At 56.7% G+C, this 18454-nt stretch overlaps 1 protein-coding gene across 1 annotated transcript in view; it reads right to left on the bottom strand.

Moving 5' to 3' along the window:
• The window catches only part of LOC147080917 (voltage-dependent L-type calcium channel subunit alpha-1D-like), a 48869-nt gene extending 31213 nt beyond the window's left edge, over positions 1 to 17656 (bottom strand). Inside the window, exons 1-6 of the mRNA XM_085981024.1 lie at positions 17482 to 17656; positions 9303 to 9430; positions 4769 to 4882; positions 3388 to 3593; positions 2943 to 3098; positions 219 to 370 (exon numbers count right to left, since the gene is read on the bottom strand). Of these exons, the coding sequence (XP_085837150.1) occupies positions 219 to 370; positions 2943 to 3098; positions 3388 to 3593; positions 4769 to 4882; positions 9303 to 9430; positions 17482 to 17656 (931 nt within the window). The remainder of the gene's footprint in view (positions 1 to 218; positions 371 to 2942; positions 3099 to 3387; positions 3594 to 4768; positions 4883 to 9302; positions 9431 to 17481) is intronic.
• Between the last annotated feature and the right edge of the window lie 798 nt (positions 17657 to 18454).

The following is an 18454-nucleotide window of genomic DNA, read 5'->3' as shown; positions in this document are numbered from 1 at the left end:
CGGGGCAGTGGGATTAGTTTGGGGATTGATACAGGGTTATGGGGAGAGAGCGGGGCAGTGGGATTAGTTTGGGATTGATACAGGGCTATGGGGGGAGTGCGGGGCAGTGGGATTACTTCTGGGATTGCTCAAGCAAAGGCACGAAGGGCTGAATGGCCTCTGTAATCTCCTAGTCCCAGCAGAGCCCGAACCCGATGTCTGCTGGTAATCCTGCCTACCTGCTGGCGTGGGAGGGAGCAGCCGTCTCCGTGGTGACCGTCTGGCCTCAGGCTGGACCGGAGGCTCGCCGTCGTGAAGGCCGTAACGTCTGGCGGCGGGCAGGGTGTCGCGCACACCGCGATACGCATCGATCTCCCCTGCGTCCACTGGCCTGCAGCGAGGGGACAGGGCACGGGGTGTTATCGGAGCAGCTCGCCGAAGCAACAATACCCACCCTGACGCCCACCTCTAACGGGAAGACGGCCCCACCACGTCAATCTCCACCCCTGCCTCAGCCCATCTGATGCTGAAACCCTCACCCTTTTTTGTCCCCTCCAGACGCGACTGTTCCGGCGCTCTCGTGGCCCTGGCATCCAACCTTCCACCCTCCGTAACCATCAGCTCATCTAAAACGCCACTTCCCCGTATCCTAACTCGCCCCCACCCCCATCCCCTGTGCTCACTGACCTACACTGGCTCCCGGTCCAGCAACGCCTTGATTTAAAAATTCTCATCCTCCTGTTCAAATCCCTCCACGGCCTCCTCGTCCCTCTCCCTATCTCTATAAGCTCCTCCAGCCCCAACAACCCGAGGGGCTGAATGGCCTCCCTCCTGTTCCTAATGTAACAGGCTCGAGGGGCTGAATAGCCTCTTCCTGTTCCTAATGTAACAGGCTCGGGAGGGCTGAATGGCCTCCTCCTGTTCCTAATGTAACAGGCTCGAGGGGCTGAATGGCCTCTTCCTGTTCCTAATGTAACAGGCTCGAGGGGGCTGAATGGCCTCCTCCTGTTCCTAATGTAACAGGCTCGAAGGGGGCTGAATGGCCTCCTCCTGTTCCTAATGTAACAGGCTCGAAGGGGGCTGAATGGCCTCCTCCTGTTCCTAATGTAACAGGCTCGAAGGGGGCTGAATGGCCTCCTCCTGTTCCTAATGTAACAGGCTCGAGGGGGCTGAATGGCCTCTTCCTGTTCCTAATGTAACAGGCTCGAAGGGGGCTGAATGGCCTCCTCCTGTTCCTAATGTAACAGGCTCGAAGGGGGCTGAATGGCCTCCTCCTGTTCCTAATGTAACAGGCTCGAGGGGGCTGAATGGCCTCCTCCTGTTCCTAATGTAACAGGCTCGAAGGGGGCTGAATGGCCTCCTCCTGTTCCTAATGTAACAGGCTCGAGGGGGCTGAATGGCCTCCTCCTGTTCCTAATGTAACAGGCTCGAAGGGGGCTGAATGGCCTCCTCCTGTTCCTAATGTAACAGGCTCGAAGGGGGCTGAATGGCCTCCTCCTGTTCCTAATGTAACAGGCTCGAGGGGGCTGAATGGCCTCCTCCTGTTCCTAATGTAACAGGCTCGAAGGGGGCTGAATGGCCTCCTCCTGTTCCTAATGTAACAGGCTCGAGGGGGCTGAATGGCCTCCTCCTGTTCCTAATGTAACAGGCTCGAGGAGCTGAATGGTCTCCTCCTGTTCCTAATGTAACAGGCTCGAGGGGGCTGAACTACATCCTCCTGTTCCTAATGTAACAGGCTCGAGGGGGCTGAACGGCCTCCTCCTGTTCCTAATGTAACAGGCTCGAGGGGCTGAATGGCCTCTTCCTGTTCCTAATGTAACAGGCTCGAAGGGGGCTGAATGGCCTCCTCCTGTTCCTAATGTAACAGGCTCGAGGGGCTGAATGGCCTCCTCCTGTTCCTATGCTCCAGTGCCGGCCTCCTGGCGGAGAATAACCAGCTTGGCAACCAGCCGTCGTGCGCCCTAATCGGAGAGCTTCTCCCCGTCTCCGTCCCACCACCGCGCCCCCGACCACGTGCAGGCTAAGTCGCAACATAGATTGGGGCCATAATATAACCCTGCGGGGAATGAGGGGTGCACCTGTAGCTCACCGGAGAACTCCCTCCCCTCTCTCCTCTGCCCCCACAGGCCATTTCCCAGGTGTGGATGTATGGGGTTTGTGAGGCCTTCTCGGGGGCTATTTAGCCATGGGGGCCGGGGCAGCACAACATCTCGGCACCCACACGTTCCAGCAAGGAGGGGGGTGGAGCGTCACTGGACACACCAGCACCAATACTGAGGGAGCGCCGCACTGTCGGAGGGGCAGTACTGAGGGAGCGCCTCACTGTCGGAGGGGCAGTACTGAGGGAGCGTCGCACTGTCGGAGGGGCGGTACTGAGGGAGCGCCGCACTGTCGGGGGGGCGGTACTGAGGGAGCGCCGCACTGTGGGAGGGGCAGTACTGAGGGAGCGCCGCACTGTCGGAGGGGCAGTACTGAGGGAGCGCCTCACTGTCGGAGGGGCAGTACTGAGGGAGCGCCGCACCGTCGGAGGGGCGGTACTGAGGGAGGGCCGCACCGTCGGAGGGGCGGTACTGAGGGAGGGCCGCACCGTCGGAGGGGCGGTACTGAGGGAGCGCCGCACTGTCGGAGGGGTGGTACTGAGGGAGCGCCGCACTGTCGGAGGGGCTGTACTGAGGGAGCACCGCACTGTCGGAGGGGCGGTACTGAGGGAGCGCCGCACTGTCGGAGGGGCGGTGCGGAGGGGCGGTACTGAGGGAGCGCCGCACTGTCGTAGGGGTGTTACTGAGGGAGCGCCGCAATGTCGAAGGGGCAGTACTGAGGGAGTGCCGCACTGTCGGAGGGGCGGTACTGAGGGAACGCCGCACTGTCGGAGGTGCCATCTTTCGGATGAGACGTGAAACCCGAGGTTAAACGGGGGGGTCTGTCCTCTCAGGTGAAGTGTTCGGTGTCAGAGCCGCTCCTACCTGTCTCTCGAGGTCTCACTTTCGTTGTCCTCATCCTTGCTGTAGTATCCTTGCTCGCCAGATAAATAGTCCTCAATGTATTCCTCCGCCGACACCGGCTCCTCTTTCCGAACAGCTGGTGAGTAGACTTCGCCCTTGGAATCTCTCCTAGCCACACTGGAAGAGAAGAATCTTTAAAACAGCAACCCTCAGCCCCACCTACGCTCCATATCCCTCAACCCCACCCACCCACCTTCTCCCCATATCCCTCAACCCCACCCACCCACCTTCTCCCCACGAGGGTAGGACTGTCGGGAGGTTGTGACGCCTCCCATGATCGAACTGCCCCAGGGTCCAGCCCCACAGATGAAGAACTGGGCACTTGGATGTGGTATTGGTGGCAACGGGGTGTCGGAGCCAGGGAAGGGGTGGGGACGCGGGACGCTCTGTGAGCCGAGGCCGTTACCTGGCGTTACTGGACTTCCTCTCTGGGCTCGGTGGGCGGGTATCGCCAGGATCTTCCTGGCTGCTCGCTCGCACGCTCTGGCCGCGGTGCACCGACCCATTGGCCACCCTCCTGGCGCTGGGGTCCTGGGCGGAGTCACTGCCGGTCACGCTGATGACAGAGTGGACAGAACCAACGGAGGTCTTCGAGCCTCGTCTCTCCGAATTCTGGGGAGGTCAACACAGATTCATCAAAGGGCAGGTACAGCACGGGGTTAGATACAGAGTAAAGCTCCCTCTACCCTGTCCCATCAAACACTCCCAGGGCAGGTACAGCACGGGTTAGATGCAGAGTAAAGCTCCCTCTACACTGTCCCCATCAAACACTCCCAGGGCAGGTACAGCACGGGTTAGATACAGAGTAAAGCTCCCTCTACACTGTCCCATCAAACACTCCCAGGGCAGGTACAGCACGGGGTTAGATACAGAGTAAAGCTCCCTCGACACTGTCCCTCAGCCCCAAGCTCAGACGACCATCTACATTAGTAAAAAAAATGCAGAAATATGGTTGAGGTACAGATCAGCTGTGCTTGAATTAAATCGTCTGTACACCCAGAAACAGGCCATTCGGCCCCTCTGCTCCGTGCCGGTGTTCCTGTTCCACACCAGCCTCCTCCCGCCCCCTCTTCATCTCACCCCATCACCATATCCTTCTATTCCTTTCTCCCTCATGTGTTTATCCAGCTTCCCCCTTAAACGCATCCACGCTATTCACCTCGACCACTCCCTGTGGTAGGGAGTTCCACATTCTCACCACTCTCTGGGGAAAGAAGTTACTGAAGGCCGAGGGCGTTACATTACAACAGTGACCACACTTCAAAACAAGTACGTCATTGGCTGTGAAGCGCTTTGGTACATCCTGAGGTGGTGATAGGCGCTGGAGAAATGCGAGCTCTTTCTTTTTATTGGGGCCCAATGCATTTTAAAATCCTCATCCTTCTCTATAAATCCGTCCGCGGCCTCCTCTCCCCCCTCCTCCCTATCTCTGTAACCTCCTCCAGCCCCTACAACCCTCCGAGATCTCTGCGCTCCTCCAATTCTGGCCTCTCGCGCATCCCCCCGAATTCCATCGCTCAACGATTGGCGACCGCGCCAGGGCCCCCGAGCTTTGGAATTCCCTCCCTAAACCTCTCTGTGCCTCTCTTCCTTTTAAGACGCTCCTTAAAACCTGCTTCTTTGACCCAGCTTTTGGTCGCCTGTCCCCGATATCTCTCTCTATGTGGCTCAAATTTTGACTGCTCACGTTTCCCGTCAAGCGCCTTGGGTCGTTTTGGTACGTCAGAGGCGCTGGATAAAGGCAAGGCTGCTGTTGTTGCGCCAAATCTGCTGCTGGCTCAACTGACCTGGTAAGGGACATCCTCCTCACGCCCTCCCTCATCTTCCAGCTCTTCCTGAAGGTCGCACGAGATTGCCCGACGTATCACCGGGCCGATGTCCTGCAGAGTCCGCAGTCCCGCCTGTTGTGACAGAAAAAAAACTCACCTGAACGATAAACTGTAGATTGGTAGAATCTTACCGCACAGGAGGAGGCCATTCGGCCCATCGTGCCTGTGCCGGCTCTTTGAACGAGCTCTCCAATTAGTCCCACTCCCCCTGCTCTTTCCCCACAGCCCGGCACATTTTCCCCCTTCAAGTATTTCTCCAATTCCCCCTTTTGAAAGTTACTATTGAATCTGCTCCCACCGCCCTTTCAGGCAGCGCGTTCCAGATCACAACAACTCGCAGCGTAAAAAACATTCTCCTCATCTCCCCTCTGGTTCTTTTACCGATTATCTTCAATCTGTGTCCTCTGGTTACCGACCCTCCTGTCACTGGAAACAGTTTCTCCTTATTTACTCTATCAAAACCCCTCATGATTTTGAACACCTCTATTAAATCTCCCCTTAACCTTCTCTGCTCTAAGGAGAACAACCCCAGCTTCTCCAGTCTCTCCACATCACTGAAGTCCCTCATCCCTGGTACCATTCTGGTCAATCTCCCCTTAACCTTCTCTGCTCTAAGGAGAACAACCCCAGCTTCTCCAGTCTCTCCGCATCACTGAAGTCCCTCATCCCTGGTACCATTCTGGTCAATCTCCCCTTAACCTTCTCTGCTCTAAGGAGAACAACCCCAGCTTCTCCAGTCTCTCCACATCACTGAAGTCTCTCATCCCTGGTACCATTCTGGTCAATCTCCCCTTAACCTTCTCTGCTCTAAGGAGAACAACCCCAGCTTCTCCAGTCTCTCCGCATCACTGAAGTCCCTCATCCCTGGTACCATTCTGGTCAATCTCCCCTTAACCTTCACTGCTCTAAGGAGAACAACCCCAGCTTCTCCAGTCTCTCCACATCACTGAAGTCCCTCATCCCTGGTACCATTCTGGTCAATCTCCCCTTAACCTTCTCTGCTCTAAGGAGAACAACCCCAGCTTCTCCAGTCTCTCCACATCACTGAAGTCCCTCATCCCTGGGACCATTCTGGTCAATCTCCCCTTAACCTTCTCTGCTCTAAGGAGAACAATCCCAGCTTCTCCAGTCTCTCCACATCACTGAAGTCCCTCATCTCTGGGACCATTCTGGTCAATCTCCTCTGCACCCTCTCCAAGGCCCTGTCCATCCTTCCTAAAGTGCGGTGCCCAGAATTGGACACAATACTCTAGCTGGGGCCTAACCAGTGATTTATAAAGGTTTAGCAATAACTTCCTTAATAACCTTAGTCGTGTTGCACTGACTTACAAAATAAAGGCTAGAAACTGCTGCTGTGGAGGTTGTTATACAAATATGTTTAACCTTCTTGTTTCAACTTCCCCTCTGCTAATTTAATGGAGGTATAAAGCTAAACTCTGCACTTGAACAATAAGCTCTGTGCACTGCTTAGGAATGTTATCACGTACAAATGGAAACTCTATCTAAGATTGTGTTCTCCGAAAGTCTTGCAGATTAATTGAACTGTTTAAGATCATTCTGAAGGAAACTTTCTATATCTCTGCGTGCAGGTTCCCACAAACAGCAATGTGATAAATGACCAGATCATCTGTTTTTAGTGATGTTGGTTGAGGGATAAATATTGGCCCCAGGACACCGGGGAGAACTCCCCCCTGCTCTTCTTCCAATAGTGGCCGTGGGATCTTTTACATCCACCAGAGAGAGCAGACGGGGCCTCGGGTTTAACGTCTCATCCCGAAAGACGGCCCCTCCGACAGTGCGGCGCTCCCTCAGTACCGCCCCTCCGACAGTGCGGCGCTCCCTCAGTACCGCCCCGCCGACAGTGCGGCGCTCCCTCAGCACCGCCCCTCCGACACTCCCTCAGTACCGTCCCTCCGACAGTGCGGCGCTCCCTCAGTACTGCCCCTCCGACAGTGCGGCGCTCCCTCAGCACCGCCCCTCCGACAGTGCGGCGCTCCCTCAGCACCGCCCCTCCGACAGTGCGGCGCTCCCTCAGTACCGCCCCTCCGACAGTGCGGCGCTCCCTCAGTACCGCCCGTCCGACAGTGCGGCGTCCCTCAGTACTGCCCCTCCGACAGTGCGGCGCTCCCTCAGTACCGCCCCTCCGACAGTGCGGCGCTCTCTCAGTACCGCCCCTCCGACAGTGCGGCGCTCCCTCAGTACTGCCCCTCTGACAGTGCGGCCTTCCCTCAGTACCGCCCCTCCGACAGTGCGGCGCTCCCTCAGTACCGCCCCTCCGACAGTGCGGCGCTCCCTCAGTACTCCCCCTCCGACAGTGCGGCGCTCCTTCAGTACCGCCCCTCCGACAGTGCGGCGCTCCCTCAGTACTGCCCCTCCGACAGTGCGGCGCTCCCTCAGTACCGCCCCTCCGACAGTGCGGCGCTCCCTCAGTACTGCCCCTCCGACAGTGCGGTGCTCCCTCAGTACCGCCCCTCCGACAGTGCGGCGCTCCCTCAGTACTGCCCCTCCGACAGTGCGGCGCTCCCTCAGTACCGCCCCTCCGACAGTGCGGCGCTCCCTCAGTACCGCCCCTCCGACAGTGCGGCGTTCCCTCAGTACCGCCCCTCCGACAGTGCGGCGCTCCCTCAGTACCGCCCCTCCGACAGTGCGGCGCTCCCTCAGTACTGCCCCTCCGACAGTGCGGCGCTCCCTCAGTACTGCCCCTCTGACAGTGCGGCGCTCCCTCAGTACCGCCCCTCCGACAGTGCGGCGCTCCCTCAGTACTGCCCCTCCGACAGTGCGGCGCTCCCTCAGTACTGCCCCTCCGACAGTGCGGCGCTCCCTCAGTACCGCCCCTCCGACAGTGCGGCGCTCCCTCAGTACTGCCCCTCCGACAGTGCGGCGCTCCCTCAGTACCGCCCCTCCGACAGTGCGGCGCTCCCTCAGTACCGCCCCTCCGACAGTGCGGCGCTCCCTCAGTACCGCCCCTCCGACAGTGCTGCGCTCCCTCAGTACCGCCCCTCCGACAGTGCGGCGCTCCCTCAGTACCGCCCCTCCGACAGTGCGGCGCTCCCTCAGTACCGCCCCTCCGACAGTGCGGCGCTCCCTCAGTACCGCCCCTCCGACAGTGCGGCGCTCCCTCAGTACCGCCCCTCCGACAGTGCGGCGCTCCCTCAGTACCGCCCCTCCGACAGTGCGGCGCTCCCTCAGTACCGCCCCTCCGACAGTGCGGCGCTCCCTCAGTACCGCCCCTCCGACAGTGCGGCGCTCCCTCAGTACCGCCCCTGCGACACTCCCTCAGTACCGCCCCTCCGACAGTGCGGCGCTCCCTCAGTACCGCCCCTCCGACAGTGCGGCGCTCCCTCAGTACCGCCCCTCCGACAGTGCGGCGCTCCCTCAGTACCGCCCCTCCGACAGTGCGGCGCTCCCTCAGTACCGCCCCTCCGACAGTGCGGCGCTCCCTCAGTACCGCCCCTCCGACAGTGCGGCGCTCCCTCAGTACCGCCCCTGCGACACTCCCTCAGTACCGCCCCTCCGACAGTGCGGCGCTCCCTCAGTACCGCCCCTCCGACAGTGCGGCGCTCCCTCAGTACCGCCCCTCCGACAGTGCGGCGCTCCCTCAGTACTGCCCCTCCGACAGTGCGGCGCTCCCTCAGTACTGCCCCTCTGACAGTGCGGCGCTCCCTCAGTACCGCCCCTCCGACAGTGCGGCGCTCCCTCAGTACTGCCCCTCCGACAGTGCGGCGCTCCCTCAGTACTGCCCCTCCGACAGTGCGGCGCTCCCTCAGTACCGCCCCTCCGACAGTGCGGCGCTCCCTCAGTACTGCCCCTCCGACAGTGCGGCGCTCCCTCAGTACCGCCCCTCCGACAGTGCGGCGCTCCCTCAGTACCGCCCCTCCGACAGTGCGGCGCTCCCTCAGTACCGCCCCTCCGACAGTGCTGCGCTCCCTCAGTACCGCCCCTCCGACAGTGCGGCGCTCCCTCAGTACCGCCCCTCCGACAGTGCGGCGCTCCCTCAGTACCGCCCCTCCGACAGTGCGGCGCTCCCTCAGTACCGCCCCTCCGACAGTGCGGCGCTCCCTCAGTACCGCCCCTCCGACAGTGCGGCGCTCCCTCAGTACCGCCCCTCCGACAGTGCGGCGCTCCCTCAGTACCGCCCCTCCGACAGTGCGGCGCTCCCTCAGTACCGCCCCTCCGACAGTGCGGCGCTCCCTCAGTACTGGCTCCGGGGGAGTGTCGGGCCTGGATTACGGGGCTCGAGTCTCTGGAGTGGGGGGCTCGAACCCACGACCTTCTGACTCCGAGGAGAGAGGGAGACCCACTGAGCCACGGCCGACACCCAAGCCAAGGTGTCATAGTCCAATCCCCCCTGTTCCCCCTCAGACCAACAGGCCAATGCTCCCCCCGACCCGCTATCGTTCTTAAAGGGGAGGCAGAACTCAAGAAGAGCTTCCACCCAGGGTGTTGGGACTGTGGGCAGTTTGCGGCGCGCTGACCCAGCCCCCAGGCTCACCTGTAACGTTGTGGAGTTGCAGATCTCGGGTTGGCTAAACAGGCCATTCTCCTTCCGCTTCCTGAACTTCCTGAAGTAGTCCTGGATCAGGAAGGTAGCGTAAAACTTGCCGACCGTCACCTCCTCGTCTGTGGATCGGAGCGAGCGAGAGACGAGTCAGTGGGAGACAGAGTCAGAGAGAGAGAGAGAGAGAGAGAGAGAGAGACAGAGAGAGACAGAGACAGAGAGAGAGAGAGAGAGACAGAGAGAGACAGAGAGAGACAGAGACAGAGAGAGAGAGAGAGAGAGAGACAGAGAGAGAGAGAGACAGAGAGACAGACAGAACAACATGGCTGATTACCTGACCATGGTAAAGGATAGCAAACTGAGAAAAACCTTGACAATGTACAGACTTAGTGAACATAGCCTGGCGATCGAAAAAGGTAGACACAGGCAGACCCGGCTACCAAGAGAGGACAGGATATGCTCTCACTGCAGTCAGGGAGTGGTGGAGACAGAGATGCACTTCCTCACAGCTTGTGGAAAATATCAGGGCATCAGGGAGAATTTCGACCCAAAATTCACAAAAATATGCCCGGAATTCAGAAATTTGAATGATGACCAAAAACTCCCATACCTACTAGGGGAAGAGAAACTGTGTAACACTAGCGGCACACCATGTTACAGCTTGCCATAAACAGAGGGACAACCACTAAATATAAGAAAAGAGTATCTATAAATTATATGAATGTATATTTATACACTCAGGGATATATCTGTTTATACACTGTATGGATAGATCTGTATTTTTGTGTACAACCATGAATGTTTTTCGATGCTTTGGCAACATAAGATGTAACTTGTCATCATGCCAATAAAGCGATCTGAATTGAATTGAATTGAATTGAATTGAGAGACAGAGAGTCAGAAAGAGAGAGGGAGAGAGAGAGACAGAGGGAGGGAGACAGACAGATAGATATACTCCCTCTATAAAAGGGGTCCCTGATGGGGAGACTCCCTCTATAAAAGGGGTCTGATGGGGAGACTCCCTCTATAAAAGGGGTCTCTGATGGGGAGACTACCTCTATAAAAGGGGTCTCTGATGGGGAGACTCCCTCTATAAAGGGGTCCCTGATGGGGAGACTCCCTCTATAAAAGGGGTCCCTGATGGGGAGACTCCCTCTATAAAAGGGGTCCCTGATGGGGAGACTCCCTCTATAAAAGGGGTCCCTGATGGGGAGACTCCCTCGATAAAAGGTGTCCGAGGGGGAGACTCCCTCTATAAAAGGGTCCCTGATGGGGAGACTCCCTCTATAAAAGGGGTCCCTGATGGAGAGACTCCCTCTATAAAAGGGGTCCCTGATGGGGAGACTCCCTCTATAAAAGGGTCCCTGATGGGGAGACTCCCTCTATAAAAGGGGTCTCTGATGGGGAGACTCCCTCTATAAAAGGGGTCCCTGATGGGGAGACTCCCTCTATAAAAGGGGTCTGATGGGGAGACTCCCTCTATAAAAGGGGTCCCTGATGGTGAGACTCCCTCTATAAAAGGGGTGCCTGATGGGGAGACTCCCTCTATAAAAGGGGTCTCTGATGGGGAGACTCCCTCTATAAAAGGGGTCTCTGATGGGGAGACTCCCTCTATAAAAGGGGTCTGATGGGGAGACTCCCTCTATAAAAGGGGTCTGATGGGGAGACTCCCTCTATAAAAGGGGTCCCTGATGGGGAGACTCCCTCTATAAAAGGGGTCCCTGATGGAGAGACTCCCTCGATAAAAGGGGTCCCTGATGGGGAGACTCCCTCTATAAAAGGGGTCCCTGATGGGGAGACTCCCTCTATAAAAGGGGTCCCTGATGGGGAGACTCTCTCTATAAAAGGGGTCTCTGATGGGGAGACTCCCTCTATAAAAGGGGTCCCTGATGGAGAGACTCCCTCTATAAAAGGGGTCCCTGATGGGGAGACTCCCTCTATAAAAGGGGTCCCTGATGGGGAGACTCTCTCTATAAAAGGGGTCCCTGATGGGGAGACTCCCTCTATAAAAGGGGTCCCTGATGGGGAGACTCCCTCTATAAAAGGGGTCTGATGGGGAGACTCCCTCTATAAAAGGGGTCCCTGATGGGGAGACTCCCTCTATAAAAGGGGTCCCTGATGGGGAGACTCCCTCTATAAAAGGGGTCCTTGATGGGGAGACTCCCTCTATAAAAGGGGTCTGATGGGGAGACTCCCTCTATAAAAGGGGTCCCTGATGGGGAGACTCCCTCTATAAAAGGGGTCCCTGATGGAGAGACTCCCTCTATAAAAGGGGTCCCTGATGGGGAGACTCCCTCTATAAAAGGGGTCCCTGATGGAGAGACTCCCTCTATAAAAGGGGTCCCTGATGGGGAGACTCCCTCTATAAAAGGGGTCCCTGATGGGGAGACTCCCTCTATAAAAGGGGTCCCTGATGGGGAGACTCCCTCTATAAAAGGGGTCCCTGATGGGGAGACTCCCTCTATAAAAGGGGTCCCTGATGGGGAGACTCCCTCTATAAAAGGGGTCTGATGGGGAGACTCCCTCTATAAAAAGGGTCCCTGATGGGGAGACTCCCTCTATAAAAGGGGTCCCTGATGGAGAGACTCCCTCTATAAAAGGGGTCCCTGATGGGGAGACTCCCTCTATAAAAGGGGTCCCTGATGGAGAGACTCCCTCTATAAAAGGGGTCCCTGATGGGGAGACTCCCTCTATAAAAGGGGTCCCTGATGGGGAGACTCCCTCTATAAAAGGGGTCCCTGATGGGGAGACTCCCTCTATAAAAGGGGTCCCTGATGGGGAGACTCCCTCTATAAAAGGGGTCCCTGATGGAGAGACTCCCTCTATAAAAGGGGTCCCTGATGGGGAGACTCCCTCTATAAAAGGGGTGCCTGATGGGGAGGCTCCCTCTATAAAAGGGGTCCCTGATGGAGAGACTCCCTCTATAAAAGGGGTCCCTGATGGGGAGACTCCCTCTATAAAAGGGGTCTGATGGGGAGACTCCCTCTATAAAAGGGTCCCTGATGGGGAGACTCCCTCTATAAAAGGGGTCCCTGATGGAGAGACTCCCTCTATAAAAGGGGTCCCTGATGGGGAGACTCCCTCTATAAAAGGGGTCCCTGATGGGGAGACTCCCTCTATAAAAGGGGTCTGATGGGGAGACTCCCTCTATAAAAGGGGTCCCTGATGGAGAGACTCCCTCTATAAAAGGGGTACCTGATGGAGAGACTCCCTCTATAAAAGGGGTCCCTGATGGGGAGACTCCCTCTATAAGAGGGGTCTGATGGAGAGACTCCCTCTATAAAAGGGGTCCCTGATGGAGAGACTCCCTCTATAAAAGGGGTCCCTGATGGGGAGACTCCCTCTATAAAAGGGGTCTGATGGAGAGACTCCCTCTATAAAAGGGGTCCCTGATGGGGAGACTCCCTCTATAAAAGGGGTCCCTGATGGGGAGACTCCCTCTATAAAAGGGGTCCCTGATGGGGAGACTCCCTCTATAAAAGGGGTCCCTGATGGGGAGACTCCCTCTATAAAAGGGGTCCCTGATGGGGAGACTCCCTCTATAAAAGGGGTCTGATGGGGAGACTCCCTCTATAAAAGGGTCCCTGATGGGGAGACTCCCTCTATAAAAGGGGTCCCTGATGGGGAGACTCCCTCTATAAAAGGGGTCCCTGATGGGGAGACTCCCTCTATAAAAGGGGTCTGATGGGGAGACTCCCTCTATAAAAGGGGTCCCTGATGGAGAGACTCCCTCTATAAAAGGAGTCCCTGATGGAGAGACACCCTCTATAAAAGGGGTACCTGATGGAGAGACACCCTCTATAAAAGGGGTCCCTGATGGAGAGACACCCTCTATAAAAGGGGTACCTGATGGGGAGACTCCCTCTATAAAAGGGGTCTGATGGGGAGACTCCCTCTATAAAAGGGGTCTCTGATGGGGAGACTCCCTCTATAAAAGGGGTCCCTGATGGGGAGACTCCCTCTATAAAAGGGGTCTCTGATGGGGAGACTCCCTCTATAAAAGGGGTCCCTGATGGGGAGACTCCCTCTATAAAAGGGGTTCCTGATGGGGAGACCCCCTCTATAAAAGGGGTTCCTGATGGGGAGACTCCCTCGATAAAAGGGGTCCCTGATGGGGAGACTCCCTCTATAAAAGGGGTCCCTGATGGGGAGACTCCCTCTATAAAAGGGGTCTCTGATGGGGAGACTCTCTCTATAAAAGGGGTCTGATGGGGAGACTCCCTCTATAAAAGGGGTCCCTGATGGGGAGACTCCCTCTGTAAAAGGGGTCCCTGATGGGGAGACTCCCTCTATAAAAGGGGTCGCTGATGGGGAGACTCCCTCTATAAAAGGGGTCCCTGATGGGGAGACTCCCTCTATAAAAGGGGTCCCTGATGGGGAGACCCCCTCTATAAAAGGGGTCTGATGGGGAGACTCCCTCTATAAAAGGGGTTCCTGATGGGGAGACTCCCTCTATAAAAGAGGTCCCTGATGGGGAGACTCCCTCTATAAAAGGGGTCCCTGATGGGGAGACTCCCTCTATAAAAGGGGTCCTGATGGAGAGACTCCCTCTATAAAAGGGGTCCCTGATGGGGAGACTCCCTCTATAAAAGGGGTTCCTGATGGGGAGACTACCTCTATAAAAGGGGTCCCTGATGGGGAGACTCCCTCTATAAAAGGGGTCTCTGATGGGGAGACTCCCTCTATAAAAGGGGTCGCTGATGGGGAGACTCCCTCTATAAAAGGGGTCTGATGGAGAGACTCCCTCTATAAAAGGGGTCCCTGATGGAGAGACTCCCTCTATAAAAGGGGTCCCTGATGGAGAGACTCCCTCTATAAAAGGGGTCCCTGATGGGGAGACTCCCTCTATAAAAGGGGTCCTGATGGAGAGACTCCCTCTATAAAAGGGGTCCCTGATGGGGAGACTCCCTCTATAAAAGGGGTTCCTGATGGGGAGACTACCTCTATAAAAGGGGTCCCTGATGGGGAGACTCCCTCTATAAAAGGGGTCTCTGATGGGGAGACTCCCTCTATAAAAGGGGTCCCTGATGGGGAGACTCCCTCTATAAAAGGGGTCTGATGGAGAGACTCCCTCTATAAAAGGGGTCCCTGATGGAGAGACTCCCTCTATAAAAGGGATCACTGATGGGGAGACTCCCTCTATAAAAGGGGTCCCTGATGGGGAGACTCCCTCTATAAAAGGGGTCCCTGATGGGGAGACTCCCTCTATAAAAGGGGTCCCTGATGGGGAGACTCCCTCTATAAAAGGGGTCCCTGATGGGGAGGCTCCCTCTATAAAAGGGGTCCCTGATGGAGAGACTCCCTCTATAAAAGGGGTCCCTGATGGGGAGACTCCCTCTATAAAAGGGGTCTGATGGGGAGACTCCCTCTATAAAAGGGGTCTGATGGGGAGGCTCCCTCTATAAAAGGGTCCCTGATGGGGAGACTCCCTCTATAAAAGGGGTCCCTGATGGGGAGACTCCCTCTATAAAAGGGGTCCCTGATGGGGAGACTCCCTCTATAAAAGGGGTCTGATGGGGAGACTCCCTCTATAAAAGGGGTACCTGATGGAGAGACACCCTCTATAAAAGGGGTCTCTGATGGGGAGACTCCCTCTATAAAAGGGGTCTGATGGGGAGACTCCCTCGAAAAAAGGGGTCTCTGATGGGGAGACTCCCTCTATAAAAGGGGTCCCTGATGGGGAGACTCCCTCTATAAAAGGGGTCTCTGATGGGGAGACTCCCTCTATAAAAGGGGTCCCTGATGGGGAGACTCCCTCTATAAAAGGGGTCTCTGATGGGGAGACTCCCTCTATCAAAGGGGTCCCTGATGGGGAGACTCCCTCTATAAAAGCGGTTCCTGATGGGGAGACTCCCTCGATAAAAGGGGTCCCTGATGGGGAGACTCCCTCTATAAAAGGGGTCCCTGATGGGGAGACTCCCTCTATAAAAGGGGTTCCTGATGGGGAGACTCCCTCTATAAAAGGGGTCTCTGATGGGGAGACTCTCTCTATAAAAGGGGTCTGATGGGGAGACTCCCTCTATAAAAGGGGTCCCTGATGGGGAGACTCCCTCTGTAAAAGGGGTCCCTGATGGGGAGACTCCCTCTATAAAAGGGGTTCCTGATGGGGAGACTCCCTCTATAAAAGGGGTCCCTGATGGGGAGACTCCCTCTATAAAAGAGGTCCCTGATGGGGAGACTCCCTCTATAAAAGGGGTCCCTGATGGGGAGACTCTCTCTATAAAAGGGGTCCCTGATGGGGAGACTCCCTCTATAAAAGGGGTCCCTGATGGGGAGACTCCCTCTATAAAAGGGGTCTCTGATGGGGAGACTCCCTCTATAAAAGGGGTTCCTGATGGGGAGACTCCCTCTATAAAAGGGGTCCCTGATGGGGAGACTCCCTCTATAAAAGGGGTCTGATGGGGAGGCTCCCTCTATAAAAGGGGTTCCTGATGGGGAGACTCCCTCTATAAAAGGGGTCTGATGGGGAGACTCCCTCTATAAAAGGGGTCCCTGATGGGGAGACTCCCTCTATAAAAGGGGTCCCTGATGGGGAGACTCCCTCTATAAAAGGGGTTCCTGATGGGGAGACTCCCTCTATAAAAGGGGTCCCTGATGGGGAGACTCCCTCTATAAAAGGGGTTCCTGATGGGGAGACTCCCTCTATAAAAGGGGTCCCTGATGGGGAGACTCCCTCTATAAAAGGGGTTCCTGATGGGGAGACTCCCTCTATAAAAGGGGTCCCTGATGGGGAGACTCCCTCTATAAAAGGGGTCCCTGATGGGGAGACTCCCTCTATAAAAGGGGTCCCTGATGGGGAGACTCCCTCTATAAAAGGGGTCTCTGATGGGGAGACTCCCTCTATAAAAGGGGTTCCTGATGGGGAGACTCCCTCTATAAAAGGGGTCCCTGATGGGGAGACTCCCTCTATAAAAGGGGTCCCTGATGGAGAGACTCCCTCTATAAAAGGGGTTCCTGATGGGGAGACTCCCTCTATAAAAGGGGTCTCTGATGGGGAGACTCCCTCTATAAAAGGGGTCTCTGATGGGGAGACTCCCTCTATAAAAGGGGTCTCTGATGGGGAGACTCCCTCTATAAAAGGGGTCTCTGATGGGGAGACTCCCTCTATAAAAGGGGTCTCTGATGGGGAGACTCCCTCTATAAAAGGGGTCTCTGATGGGGAGACTCCCTCTATAAAAGGGGTCTCTGATGGGGAGACTCCCTCTATAAAAGGGGTCTCTGATGGAGAGACTCCCTCTATAAAAGGGGTCCCTGATGGGGAGACTCCCTCTGTAAAAGGGGTCTCTGATGGGGAGACTCCCTCTATAAAAGGGGTCTCTGATGGGGAGACTCCCTCTATAAAAGGGGTCCCTGATGGAGAGACTCCCTCTATAAAAGGGGTCTGATGGGGAGACTCCCTCTATAAAAGGGGTCCCTGATGGGGAGACTCCCTCTATAAAAGGGGTCTGATGGGGAGACTCCCTCTATAAAAGGGGTTCCTGATGGGGAGACTCCCTCTATAAAAGGGGTCTGATGGGGAGACTCCCTCTATAAAAGGGGTCCCTGATGGGGAGACACCCTCTATAAAAGGGGTCTGATGGGGAGACTCCCTCTATAAAAGGGGTCCCTGATGGGGAGACTCCCTCTATAAAAGGGGTTCCTGATGGGGAGACTCCCTCTATAAAAGGGGTCTGATGGGGAGACTCCCTCTATAAAAGGGGTTCCTGATGGGGAGACTCCCTCTATAAAAGGGGTTCCTGATGGGGAGACTCCCTCTATAAAAGGGGTCCCTGATGGGGAGACTCCCTCTATAAAAGGGGTCCCTGATGGGGAGACTCCCTCTATAAAAGGGGTCTGATGGGGAGACTCCCTCTATAAAAGGGGTCCCTGATGGGGAGACTCCCTCTTTAAAAGGGGTCCCTGATGGGGAGACTCCCTCTATAAAAGGGGTCTCTGATGGGGAGACGCCCTCTATAAAAGGGGTTCCTGATGGGGAGACTCCCTCTATAAAAGGGGTCCCTGATGGGGAGACTCCCTCTATAAAAGGGGTCCCTGATGGGGAGACTCCCTCTATAAAAGGGGTCTCTGATGGGGAGACTCCCTCTATAAAAGGGGTTCCTGATGGGGAGACTCCCTCTATAAAAGGGGTCCCTGATGTCGATGGTCTCTCTCCGGCAGTGATTTCGTTGCTGACCTTCACATGGTGGAATAACCTCATCCAGAATCTTGGGCTTGGTCCGTTTCCAGATCTTCTTGATCACGGCCCTGAGCTCCAAATTCGCCTGCTCCAGATTACCTAAACCACACGCAGAAGTATCACTGGAGGTCACAGTAAAGGACGCCAATAACAGATAGATAATTCTCCGCATTCTGCCTGTTCCAAAGACAATCGCTGCATCCTTTTCTTAAACGGAGGAATCTGTCTTCAGTTTCAAAATTGTTCCCCCCGCCCAATCCTCTCCTCGGTATCGCTGACCCACCCAGTGGTCAACCCAGGCCCCACCCACCCTCCGGATCCTTGCCCGCCCGCTCTCCACGTGGGAAACCAGACCCTGTACACCGCCAGGCTTCCGGTCCACTTAGACAGTCAGAGGGTCGTGGGTTCGAGCCCCCACTCCAGAGACTAGAGCACCATAATCCAGGCCCGACACTCCCCCGGTGCCAGTGCTGAGGGAGCGCCGCACTGTCGGAGGGGCGGTACTGAGGGAGCGCCGCACTGTCGGAGGGGCGGTACTGAGGGAGCGCCGCACTGTCGGAGGGGCGGTACTGAGGGAGCGCCGCACTGTTGGAGGGGCGGTACTGAGGGAGCCCGCACTGTCGGAGGGGCGGTACTGAGGGAGCGCCGCACTGTCGGAGGGGCGGTACTGAGGGAGCGCCGCACTGTCGGAGGGGCGGTACTGAGGGAGCGCCGCACTGTCGGAGGGGCGGTACTGAGGGAGCGCTGCACTGTTGGAGGGGCGGTACTGAGGGAGCCCGCACTGTCGGAGGGGCAGTACTGAGGGAGCACCGCACTGTCGGAGGGGCGGTACTGAGGGAGCGCCGCACTGTCGGAGGGGCGGTACTGAGGGAGCGCCGCACTGTCGGAGGGGCGGTACTGAGGGAGCGCCGCACTGTCGGAGGGGCGGTACTGAGGGAGCCCCGCACTGTCGGAGGGGCGGGTACTGAGG

The sequence above is a fragment of the Somniosus microcephalus genome, unplaced genomic scaffold (genome assembly GCF_052327205.1).
Source record: "Somniosus microcephalus isolate GS21.2 unplaced genomic scaffold, FLI_Smic_1.0 scaffold987, whole genome shotgun sequence".
NCBI classification, from domain to species: domain Eukaryota; kingdom Metazoa; phylum Chordata; class Chondrichthyes; order Squaliformes; family Somniosidae; genus Somniosus; species Somniosus microcephalus.
This window is presented reverse-complemented; position numbering and strand designations above follow the sequence as displayed.